This window comes from the organism of the source record quoted next, unplaced genomic scaffold (assembly GCF_019419815.1).
Source record: "Pyrus x bretschneideri cultivar Hongxiangsu unplaced genomic scaffold, Pyrus_bretschneideri_v1 Contig12, whole genome shotgun sequence".
Lineage (NCBI taxonomy): Eukaryota > Viridiplantae > Streptophyta > Magnoliopsida > Rosales > Rosaceae > Pyrus > Pyrus x bretschneideri.
In genome coordinates this window covers 504,470-517,939 of record NW_025999413.1, presented here as the reverse complement: position 1 = coordinate 517,939, position 13,470 = coordinate 504,470, and the positions used below count along the sequence as shown (strand labels likewise).

Here is a 13,470-nt window from a genome sequence, read left to right as displayed (position 1 = left end):
AACAGCCCAACACGAGAGACAGGTGTATATTGTTCCCCTTTTTTTGTTGGACCGACTGCGAAGAGGTTTCATATTCCAACACGTTCAGTCATCTTACTGATACGTGGTCACGTTTGTTTTTGAGTGGCAAAGCAACTCCACCAGCATGATGTGATCGATTTCTTAGTGGTTCATTTTCAGTCCTTCTTATTGGTTCATTTTTAGACCATACGATGTGATGATTAATGATTAAATTTTTTCTTTAAAATTTGTAAATAAGATCTATCTACCAACCGTCACATAATGTAGTTATAAAATACACTTTTTAAAGAAAAAGATTCCCATTTTATTCAAAAAAGGGGAATTAGTTATGGGATCCACTCTACAACGAACTTCAACAATCTGAACTGTCTATTTTGTAAATCTTAATTCATAGATCATACTTGAATAGGACATACTTGCTAAGATCGACATATTTCGTCCATATTTCTAATATATCAGTTAAATATAGAAAAAACTCTTATATTTCGTCTAAACCAATGTTTGACATTCTCTAAATTTTCATTTTAAATTCCTATCATTTACATCAAAAACAACCGGTATCAATATATCCGTCAATATTTTCACAAATTTACAGATATCTTCACGAGTATTAATATTTTAAACACTACATATACATACGTACCCAAATCCATAATATTTAAAATAAAATATTAATAATAAAACATAGTGGCCTTACATTACAAAGTCATGTCGGGATCTCATACAAGTCACACACGATATCACACACATAATCTAAAACACAGAGCGGCGGGGTCCACTCGGCGGGACGTCTCAGTCTCGACAGATGTCACCACAGTTGGTGGACGGGGCAACCTGAGTTATTGCCACATGTACAATATAGTACATAAGTTGCCTACACCCTTGGAAAAGTAGTCAAAACAATTGTAGTATGGTGGCCGGAACATAGTCGTCGCTGCTGCGGCTGTTGTTGGTGGTGGTGGTGGTGTTATTAGCGGCGGAAGTGCTCTGCCGATCCGCTTCCTCATCGGCAGCTCGGTCCTTGCTCTGCTGCTCCTTCAGCTTCAGCGCTGCAATCTGAAAAATTAAAGCCATCAAGTGACTGAGTACTAGGTATATATATTTAATTTGCTTTTCTGTCACAATTTCTACCTTAATTTCTTCAATAACTCCACAAATATATAATTATATTTATATACCTCATTTTCCAAGCGAACCTTCTCTTCTTTCATCTGTTTTTCCTGTTCAGATTAGAGACAGGCATAAATATTTACACCAACATATAAATTGCACCAAATTAAAATTCAGTGACATAGAAACTATGGATATATATATATATATATATGACACCAGCAGAAATTCAGTGATCAAACAACTGAGAATATAAGAAAAATATTAAGTGAACCAACATAGTCGATCTTAATGTACACACCACAAAAAAATGAAGCAACAAAAATGCAAGTCCCTGCACGAACCGTGGGTGCGAGGGAGGCATATCCACGGTACACATGGACCGCTCACGGAGAAATGTGTAACGTGGATATGCCCTCAAACAGATTGCAATTGGCAATAGAATACATTAGAACCCCTTCCACGTTACACATAAAAGTAGAGTGTCATGAATAAAACTGGCTGTGTTGGGGCCGGAAAAGTGAACTGGGGCAGGGGAAAAAGATGAGGAAGAATTGTAGGTTAGCCATAAGATTGAACAGGGAGGATCGAGTAGGGTGTCTGATGAGAGAGAGCCTAAATCTAAGCTGATACTATGTAGAAAAAGGTCTTTTATGTTTCATTCATTCACAAAGATACAACATACAATGAACCTATTGTAGAAGATTCAGTGAACCTAATCTAGAAGATTACGAAGAGATTTTGGAGAGTGAGAAAATCTCGCTAATATGGATGAGTTTGAACTACAAAACTCTACTCAAAACCTGAAGAAATACCTGGATATCATGGAAACAACAGAACTTACTAGCATCACAATTGTCCAGAAATTAATACTCTTCACAGGATTTACCAACTTCCAAAACTCAAGGACAATAGCATAACAAAAGAGAACAGACATTTCAAACATTATTGATCATCGACGAAATCCCAGCTAGAAAAAGAAACTATATATGCAGGTTTGTATTCGGAAATAGGTACTTGAGCCATTGAAACCAGTCTGAGTGAAACCATAATGCTATTTTTGGGTTCTTTTTCCATGTTCTGTCTCAATAAACCAGAATATGTACTAGTTGACAAACCTTTAGTGATCTTGTTTGTCTTAGAACTGCATCCAATTCCTTCTCAAGCTGGGTGAGCTCTGGAACATCTAGATTATCAATGTCTTGTGTTTCCATATCGCTGCAAGAACATAATCAGATATAAGTCACGTGTGTGAAATGTAATGAAGCTTCTGTACATGATACTTACCTTTTAAATATTTTCAGAACTCGGTTAGCGCCTGTGCGGAGACCACTGCTTTCTGAATTATGGTTCTGCAGCCGAGATTAGCAGGATGTGAGAAGAGACGATGTGGTAAATGATAAACCTCTATTCTTATCCTGAGAACATAGGCTGAAAGTATTGCTACTGGCTTTTGTAATTATTTTGACAGTGACACAAAACTTTTAAGTCCTAACAAATACTGTAAATTGGTTGTCTGGATCTGATACAAATGTTAAGAGTGACTTCTGTTAAAAAGACTGGAAAATGATATTTTTCATATTTATTGAGGTGCAAAGTATCGAATTTAGAGTGACAAGACATACTAGAAATTAGATCAAGGGAAAAATCATGCATGATGTAGCTTAAGATGACTAGTAGAGTTGGTTGAGACTTGACAGTTACCACATTGGCTTGGCAGAGTTTACCACATTGGTGGAGTGAAATTAGGCATGATTGGGAAGCAATTGGTACTCCCCATCTAACACAAGGGCGAGGGCTTGAGAGCATCTGGAGACTAAGAAGCGACCGCAATGACGGGCCTTGAGATTCTATCAGGAAACCTAATGGCAGGGGGTAAGTAGGCCAACCTCTTATAAGCTTATGCAAGGTTTCTTTACTCTACAAAGTGTCACATCTTCACATGCTCCTCACCTGTAGCAAGGTTCGCACAATACATAAGAACAATATCTAATTTGGAGCACATGTGGCCATATGGCTTCAAATGTTGGATAACTTATTCTATACTATGATGGAAGTTGAGATTACGGGAGAAGCAGTCTAACTCATTATAAGGATGTTTAGGATTTCTAAACTTTTTAATATGAGACACCTTTCTATATCTTCACATGTGCTTCACGTGTGACGATGATCAAGTAAAACACAGGAGCATCACATATTGAAATTGAAGGACTCGCCTGAGCAAGTGTGGCTGGGTAAGGTCAAAAGTGGGCTAAGTTGCACTTATATCATGGAAGAAGTTGAGCTTCACCCTTAACTTTCTAAGAAATAGCTTTCGCTTATCCTCACATGCCTCCAAGGTTTGGAGGCAGTCAAGCTAATCATGTGGACAACACATATGAAGTGACTTGGAGCACATGTAATTATAGAGTTTTACATGTGAGCCAAGTTGGACTCCCGAAATAAGGCTCCAACGACAAAGACTCTTGTCTATTCCTAAATAGGTTGTGACTAGAAGGAACTCATCTCATCCTCACACACCTTCTAACATTGATGAAACTTTAAGCACAATGCATGGACAAATTAACCGGGTGACCTAGAACAGGTATGGCCTTTGGGCTTCACATATAGACTAACCAACTTCGATACCATGAAGGAAGTGGAAGTTTAATCCTGAAATCAATTGGAAATAAGGGCAGAGGCCCCAACTTCTAATAAGCTCTGTGGGACAAATCTTTCGATTCTCACAGTTATGGAGTGAAACTACACATAATTGGGAAGCAATGGACAAGCTTACTTGTTCACCTGCACCTTACAAACAAACAGTGAAGTTGGGGAGGGGAGCTAATACAGGACACTTGCATAGTGGGCTGTGTTACCATGTAGACAGTGACCACAAAAGCTTAAATGGATAAAAAATTGACCAACAATATATATCAAACCTAGTTTTTAACTGAGCTCGATAACTTGGTAGATTAACATATAGGTGAATCCAATTTATGATTTCAAATTCAACACACTGTTGATAAGTATGCTTATTAATCCAATCTTGCTCAGATGGTGATTGCGTGTTTGATTCCTGGCAGGTGTCTCATACACTAAGGTTTCAAAGAAGAATACATCTTACAAGTGAAAATAACAAGAATTAACTACTAGGATATAATCCTGTTAATTTTACGCAGGGTAAAACGTTTGACTAACCTTGTCAGTACCATCAGCAGTCTTGGAAGCAGCAATCTCCTCATCATTATGTGTCTGGTAACGCTCCAGAAGCTTTTCAAAACTGAAGTAGATAAGGGTCACAAGGAAAAAATATATATATCAGAAGCCAGATTATTTTATGCACTGATTAATATGACAGAAACAAATAATCCATGATATACTTACACGACAAAAGATGCCATTTGTACGAATATAATTCATCTAACAAGTAGGATTAAATTGAAATAAAACATCTAGGGCTAGTGATTAACAGTAAATTAAGAAATGTGGAATTTCGTAGTTAAGTCTAATTGTCAAGAAGCATGAAAAAACACACACGCCCCAACTCCAAAACCCTATCTTGAGTAAGTTGAGGTTTCACCATAAATCCAATTGGCGATATGATAAGTAGACCAATTACTTATAAGCACATGCAAAGTTCCTACTTTTTTCGATATGGGATTGTTACTCTCAACATGCCCCCTCAGGTGTTGTGGATTTTTCAAATAAGGTGACATTAAGAGCGTGTGGCCGTTGAGCTTTACACATGAGACAATCTACTATGATACTATGAAGAAGTTGAGGTTACACCACAAACCAATTGGGAATATAGGAGTAGGCCAATTACTTATAAGCACATGCACAATATCTCATTTTTTTGATATAAAATTATTACTCTCAACACACACTCGTATAGAAAAGGAGGCCTAGGGCTGGCTATGTAATATATATGCTCTGTATATCCAAAACAAACTTCGTCGTTAAAAACCAGAAGTTTAAAGTTCTGAAAATTTAAAATTCTGATCAGATAACCTTTATGATATTATGAAGCCCTAAAAGGGTCCACTCCTTACTCATGTCAAGCATTTCAATGATCTTTAAAACAGAAAAAAAAAAAAAAAAAAACGAAATCGGCTTACTGTTCCTAATAATGGAGTTCATGCATGTGAGATAACAAGGGATTTAGAAGAAAAAAAAAAGATAAAAATGCACTACTTAATATTAGTATGAGGAATTTGAAATACAGTATATGATCGTTATAACGACAAACAAAGTACTAAGAAATGACTCATATAGTGTAACCATTTGTACATCTTTTGTAGTCATTCAAAGGCATGTCTCGTATGCTAATGACCATTCCAAGTGATTTGAAAATCCTTCTCACATACATTTATAATACCGACGTAGTATATTTCTAAACCTCTACCTCTCCCATTTCATAGTCTTTCTCTTACAATTCGGCCTCGATCAATTAGAATTACTTGCAAGTTCATCACACAAACATAACCTTAATGCATTGTATCTAACTCATTCAAAATCCGTCGTCTAATATGTTGTAGAGCATTTCTAGCTAATATAACCTAAATTGCTTGACACTTGCAAATTCCTAATCCAAGCATAGCCTAAGTCACAATCTTCACATGGCGAGCTTGGAGCTAGCTATCCCAATTCAAAATGTCATTCGCAATTTAAATGCTAGCTCCTTCGTGGCCCAAAAGCATTAAACTCCAAAATCCAATTGCCCTCAAGTGAGTCCGGACCTCAAGCGTTGTCATTGCTACGATTCCATTTGTTGCGAGAAAGCTAGTGAATGAGTTCGACCACGAATATTCACAAACTTGTGGAAAACCGAATGGAAATAAGAGGTAGGTCAAAGCTTCCTTTTCTATTGTAGAAAATTCAAAACACAGACCCTCTCATGTGGAGATTAAGAGTCTAACACGTAAAAAACGTATTAAGTGATGATTGGACTCAAGAATAGCAACTTTGATACTATATTAGATTGTGAGTATCTAACCTAAATCAATTGTCAAGAGCAAAAAGGTCAAGATAAATAAGCAATGAAGATAAAGCTTCTTTTTTCATGGTGGGTCCACTCTCCAACACATGTCCATATTCCCTTCTAATTTAGCCATGTTCCAAATAGATATGAAATTCTAACCTATGAACCTTGACATTTGTGTGTGTCCTTCTTGAGAGTATCTCACCTTAAAGATGAAAGTTTGGCATTAGGTATTAAAAGGTCCTTTGGACCTCGTCGCGATTGCCAATTGTATTTTAGATGCTTACACTATAATATATATAGTAGGTTAAGCACATGTTAGGTCGAACAAAAACACTTGCTCCTAGGCAAGTGAGAGTTGTGGCATGCTGGGAGTATCTTTTGCATTAAGTACTTAAAAGAACTTGACGTTTCCACGTATTTCCAATTGATTGTGCATTAAGCGTTTATAATCTAACTTGGTATCAGAGCTAAAATTGATAGATATCCTTGAATTGAAACATGATAGGAAACAATAGGGACCAAAACAGAATAAAATTGAACCAATAGGGATAGAAGTAGAATTTTGTTCTACAAAGAATGACATTTGGTGGATGTTAACCCGTATGAGTTGGAAGAATCTCCAAAGATCGATTTTAGCTCTTTGGGAAAAGAGGAAATGAGTTTCATGACAACATGTGTTTTGTGTCTTTTTCATTACTTTCTCAATCCTTTATTAACTAGTCTTTTCATCCATTTTCTTTATTTTTTATGGGAGCTCTTTCTTGTATCCTTGTTGTAGGTTTAAAGTTGCCCGACTAATTTATGCGACTAGTGTTTTCATAAAACCTCGTGTAGCCATTTAGTATTACAGGTCTAAAATATTCTTCTTCACTTGTAAGTGTTTTAATATTATTGCTAACCATTGTGAGGTTAAGCACACTCCTTCTCTCTAGTATAGATAATATCGTTTATTAAAAGAAAAAAGATATTAAAAACTCATGACGGCTGCTCTCTCTCTCTCGATTATGAGACCTATATATTAGACATTTCCCTAGGAGTGTCCAAGAAAGATAGTGCCTACAAAGCCTATACATGTAACTATTAGAAGAATACGAATTTTAGGTATTCACCATTGCATGCATTATGAGACAGATGCTCAAGGTAAAAGGAATAGAGAAAGATCTAGAAAGACTTGCAAGGAGACTTTAAGAAAAGACTTGAAGTATTTGGAGCTAACTGACGACTTGGCGTAAAATCGAGCGCACTAACGTTTTAGCATTCATACAACTATCCCCACTTAGTAGAATAATACCTTGTTGTTGGTATTTCACCATTCCAAGCATATGGTAAATCCCCCAAGAAGGTTATAATAAGTGACATATGCGATTTTACTCTCAATGTAATGTGAATGCCATGACCATTACGGCAACACTTCAAGATAGACGGGCCAAGGATGAAAACTTGATTCAATGGAGAACTGATGGATCAAATAGTTGGGCCTAATCCCTATACTGCACCACTGGAGATGAACATCAGATCTAAACTTCACATTGCAGTTAAATGCATATTTTTAGTGTTTTAGGAATATCTAAAATCGCTTTCAGATGATGAGTGAAGTTTTAATAATGTGTGACATGAAAAGCTAATGCTTTTACATTTTAAAACCACTTATAAATGCTTTTATGAAAAAAACAACTAGCAAGTGCTTCTTCAAGAGTTCCAACTGCATTTTTAAGAAGCACTTGAATTTGATAGAACTTTTTATTTGCTTCTAATAAAAGTGTTTATGAGCAAAAGTACTTTCTGAAGGAATATTTTTAAACGGGTTCTAAGTTTGGGGCAACAATAATTTAAATAGTAGACCAAAGGACATTCTCGACGTGGTATGCAATCGAGTACTTGGATTGGAGAATATTGTCTCACATCATAAAGTTAATAAACCTTGTAAGGGCTTTAGAAGGAGTTGGACTATTCTTCAAATTTTCTTAATTGTATTGTAATACTTTGGCTCACGTGTGAAAACAACAGTCACACATACTATATACTACCTAATATGTGTTGTCAACAGTCACATGTGCTCACTCATTTAATATGTGTTGCCACGCATTTGGTTTGAGTGTAGTCACATGTTACTGTATGTGTGACGTTGTTAACAATTATACCACATAAGGTTATGTAAAAACCTTCTTGTCATCCAAAGGTTTATATAAGGAGCTAAGTTGATCCCTCTAATTAGTTGTTTTAAGGTAGAACGTCAACTTCTTTCATAGTATTAAAGCAAGTTGATCATGTGTGAAGCCTCACAATCCTCTATGCTCCATGTCATTAATTACATTGTCTATATTTTAAGCTTGAAAATTAGCGAACACATCAATAAGTGTGTGAGGAGTTGAATTATTCCTCAATTACTATTTGTTTTGGTTTTACTCGACGCCAGATGGCAAACTATGAGGTATGAGGTCAAGCTAGGACGCTGACTATGTCAGTGGATTATCATCATACACATTATTTAGATGCATGCATAACTTATCTACATATATATTGTATTTTATGAAGTATAAGCTTAAAGTTCTTTCCTATAAATACTAGTTAATTTCACATTTATAGTCGGATCATATGTAATAGACGATTTTTTTTTTTTTTTAAAGGATTGGTTTTCAAAAAAAAAGAAAATTTAAAAGGATTTATAAAAGCTTTTTTTTTTTAGAGAAAATTAATTAGATTGTCATCTTTATAGTAGATTTTATTTATTTATTTATTTTTTATGATGATGCCATATCCAACATAAAAAACAATGAGAAGAGATCCTCTCCGGATCTCTTTCACCAAGGCCACAGGATCAAGTAATCCGAACCTTTCAAATTACATCCTACGGCCTACTTGTTTTGACCGTTGGATGAAATTTGAAAGGTCCGGATCACTTGATCCGGTGGCCTTGATGGAAGAGTTTCGGAGAGGATCTCTTCTCAAAAACAATGATGCCATTGATTTTGATCCTTTCTTTTAGGTATGTTGTTAATGCAAAAAATCGAATTGATTTTGGAACAACGTAAAGTGTGAAGGTATATGATCTTCGAAAGGTTACTTCTATCACCAAGTATAAGTATTATGTAAATAGAGATAGGAAAGCAAACGCAAGATATATGTAGTTTATCTTAAGTTGGGCTATGTCCACGAGGGTAGAGGAGTTGTCATTAATATTCAAGCACAATCACCATTAGTGAGTTCTAATAATGAATTAAGTAAAATAATAGCATTAGGGATTAATTTATAGGACAATAGTCTCCTTTCATAGCTGAGGAGAGTCACATGTCCGCTGTTGATGTGAGACTAGGATTTTTATTCTGATGTTGACACATGTTGCGTTGTGGTTGGCCTTTTGGTTGGAGAGAAACTCTTGTGCTTCGGCGACACCCCCTCAACACGAATCCTTCAGTGGGTCTCTGAAGGTATAAAGTTGATCGGTGTCGGTAATTTCGAGAGTACTGTTTGTACCATACTTCACCAATCTCGAAACTACCAAGCACCGGTCAACTTTATACATTCAGAGACCCACTGAAGGATTCATGTTGAGGGGGTGTCGCTGAAGTACAAGAGTTTTTCTCCAACCAGGAGACTAATCACAACGCGAAACGTGTTAACATTAGAATAAAACTCCTAAAGTCCACACTGACCGCGGACGGAAGCATGCGACTCTCCTCAACTATAAAAGGAGCTCATTATCTTACAATTAATTATAATGCTATTATCGTACTTAATTCATTGTTAGAACTCATGAATGATGATTGTGCTTGAACCCTTGTATCATGTAAATTCTACAATATTAGTGAAAACTGCTCTACCCTCGTGGACGTAGCCTAACTTAGGATGCACCACGTATATCTTGTGTTTGCTTCCCTATCTATCTCTTTACACACTTGGTGACTGAAGCAACCTTGCAAATATCATACCCTGATACTTTACGTTGTTCCAAAGTCAACTCGATTTTGCACATCAACATATATTATAAGAATATACAAGTAGATTTTGATCTTCGTCCTTTGTCTTGGGTATATTATTACGATATATAGAAGTAGATTTTGATCTTGGTCCTTTCTTTCCTAGGTATATATTTATAACACTACGTAAGATTTTATTGAACTTTATAAACTTATGTACCTTCGCCCTTCATAGAATTGACTACATCTTTCTTCTTTCTGCAGAAAGAGTTGATGTTTAAATTCTCGTAGTTAACATCATTATACAAATATCTTTACTACAGGGCAACTTTAATATTTTTATTTTTTTTTAATTTTTAAATTCAAGATGGTTAACAAAGCCGAGAAAGCTAATTAATTACTTCTTAGACGCAAAAATCACCAATAATCGTGCAAATCGAACGAATAGACGTAGACCTTCACCTCCTATTAACCCTATAATACGATATCAGATATGCTTAAAAGTAGACATTGACTGCTCTGATGGTCCATTCTACTACGTGCTTCGCCAACTCACGTCATGCCGCGAAACAAACTTCAACTCAGACATGCTCACGACGTGCATGCATGGAAACTTTTCCTTATCAGCTCAACATATCGTCCTATACTATTTCAGTGAATTATCGAATGAATTCTTTCATGCACTGAAAATACTACTTGACATGTTGACGTGGTGTTATAAATTCACTCGCAAACTAATTCGACTTACAGTACATACAACAATTAATACATGAGTGTGTACCATAATCTCGACATACAATAACAATTATCACACACAACAACGTCCTATCGGATCAAATGTTGATTATATTGAATATTCGCTATTTTAGATACCTATGAGAGCTAGTATTACTTCCTTTTCCACATTTTGGATTCCATATCACATCGTGTTCCCAAATTAGATGTGATTAGACAATCTATGAAAGGTTGAGGTACGTGATAAGTAGTGGATGATAAGATGAGGTATGCAATAGAGGGCAATGTTCTATTGTCCTACTGGAGTCAATAATCAAACTGTACATTTGAACCACACATTATTTAGGTAAGAACTCGATACAAAGAAAGGGTAGATATACATAGTACGCGTCTTCACTATCTTATTAACTATATCTACAGTACTCATATAACAGCAATTCGGGTCCTCCACAGGCCCCTTGAAGAGAGTGCTGCTATGTCCTACTCTAAGGACACTACTGTCGGTAGTATAGTGACATGCAAACATATTATAGAGTAGTGGCGGCTCTGCTAACCCATATTTTAATACTTACTTTAATTACTTTAATGATGACCATCTTTCGATCGCTTCAATCTCAATATATATATTAGGTAAAGATGTTCACGTTATCAACGGTTGACGATGGATGCTCCAGTTATTCTGTTGTATGCTACACACACCATAGTGTTGTACATGCATGCATGGGATGAGGTAACAGATGATGATGATGATAATGATGATGATGATAATAATAATAATAATAATACTGAAAGCTAAGTTAGTGGGATATTTGGTCCAATGGCGACCATTGGAAACGTAGGATAGGAGAAGGCTGGAAATTCAGAATCCGAAACCCTCACTTGTAACCAAAGGACAAAGTATATCTGTAAGCAAGGACAAAGAATATCGAAAGCTAAAGATATACGGGAACGATATTTGTTCTTTCAAATTTCCATCCATATCCCCAAAGGGACGAGGACATACACAAACTAAAATTATACAGAAGTTGTGAACAGAGGACACAAACAACAACAGAAAATAATAAAATAAATAAATTAAAATAAATGGATCCATTGATTGGTAAAATTTTTAATTACATAGCAGCCTAGCACTACAGATGGATACATACAGAAGAAGGAAGAAAAGATCATTCGAGAGCCAGCTGGCACGTTCCTATTTGCTAAAGAATTATGGCGGTGGAAACTTGGAAGGAAGAAGAAATTAAAGGGTGCGTACCTCTCGGCGCTACAGAACTCGTAGAGCCTCCCCTTGGCGGAGAAGATGACGAGGCCGACCTCCACGCTGCAGAGCACGGACAGCTCACGTGCCTTCTTGATAAGCCCGCTCCTCCGCTTGGAAAACGTCACTTGCCGCCTGATCTTGTCGGCGATTGGCTTCAGCTGCACCTTCCCTCGCCCCATTAATTACTTGCTCTTTGCTTGATCTCAATTTCTGTCTCTCTCTCTCTCTCTTGTTTCTCTCTCTAGTTTCCGGGAGCGAAATGTAAAACCCTAACCCTAGAAGCAGCAGCGGATTCGAAAGAAAAGAAAAGGAAAGAGGGGTTTCTACTGATTATACAGAAATTAGAATCCCCACCGGCTTGCTCTATCTCTGATAGCTCAGTCAGTCGGTAACTCCTCCCAGCCGTTGCTTCTTGCTTCTTGTTGTACTTGTGTTGTTGGATACCATTTCCATTCGAGGAATTTACCGTTTTAACATCAAAACTGACCGACCCCGTCTCTCTTCTCCCTTCTGTAGCTTATTCAACTCGGCTGTGTCGACTCGGTTCGACTCGGTTCAGATATTTTGAATGGAGGATACTACTCAAAAGAAAGAAAAAGAGAGAGAGATATTATATATATAGTGGGAGAAGCAGAGGATAGATACTCTCGGAGATATTGGCAGGCGTACTATATAACGTGTCTTTATTTGAAACACCAACTAAAGCTGAATTAATGTAAAATATTACTATTTTGGTTTCTAGGACAAAATTGGAAATGTACCATGGCAAAATAGGAAAGCTATGTTTTTGGTGTTTGTGTGGATATTTAATGTGTCTTGGTGAGAGTGAAGGCCCAACAATACAAAAAGCAAAGGGAGGATTGGGCTCGGATAAGGTAACAGCCCAAGAAGAATTAAAAATTATTTTTGCTAATAAATAGGCAACAAGCCTATGTTAGAAGTGATAAGTGACAGAGGGCAGCTCATCCCAGCAAAAAGTACTTTTTAAGGGTATGGATGGGTAAATAAAGTGATGACTCACCACGTTCCGAAGGACATCACCAAAAGGCAAAGCTTGGACAGGCAGGCTAAAATGTTTATAAAAGCAGCAAGGGATCCCAAAGACAATAACACTCAACTAATCAATCAAAATACATCCCACTTTACTCTCAGAAAAGAAAGAAAATAGAAAGTTTAGTTTGTCCAAACTTTGTTCTTTTAGTCATACATTCACCAAACTTTGTCCAAATGTTCATCGTACATTGTACGACTAGTTTTCGTTAGGTACTATTTGTATTTAATTTTAAATAATAAAATTCAAATGATTTATGACTGCTCGATGTACGATGAATGACTCATATATGAGGGTCCCTAGGATCTCCACAATTTGGATCCGAATGAGATCCAAATCCGTTATTTTATTAAAAGGTAAACTTTCTATTTGGTTTCAGCATTGTGCAATAAAAACAAAAGTAGTCTGA

At 36.5% G+C, this 13,470-nt stretch overlaps 1 protein-coding gene and 1 long non-coding RNA gene across 3 annotated transcripts; one reads left to right on the top strand and one right to left on the bottom strand.

The window, feature by feature from the left end:
• Positions 1-673: 673 nt before the first annotated feature.
• On the bottom strand, positions 674-12,626 carry LOC125474254 (truncated transcription factor CAULIFLOWER A-like). The gene is made up of 6 exons (XM_048577729.1): positions 12,005-12,626; positions 4,312-4,393; positions 2,419-2,483; positions 2,250-2,349; positions 1,200-1,241; positions 674-1,077 (listed from the first exon to the last, which is right to left on the bottom strand). The coding sequence occupies exons 1-6, from the start codon at positions 12,187-12,189 to the stop codon at positions 916-918; spliced, it is 636 nt and encodes a 211-aa protein (XP_048433686.1). The 5' UTR covers positions 12,190-12,626; the 3' UTR covers positions 674-915.
• Positions 974-4,318, top strand: LOC125474255. Of its 2 annotated transcripts, XR_007255842.1 has the most exons (4): positions 974-1,113; positions 2,436-2,523; positions 2,852-3,006; positions 4,197-4,318. It is a non-coding gene; the product is annotated as an uncharacterized LOC125474255 (long non-coding RNA). The 2 variants fall into 2 exon arrangements; XR_007255841.1 differs by lacking the exon at positions 4,197-4,318 and having other exon boundaries at positions 2,852-3,197.
• Positions 12,627-13,470: the final 844 nt, after the last annotated feature.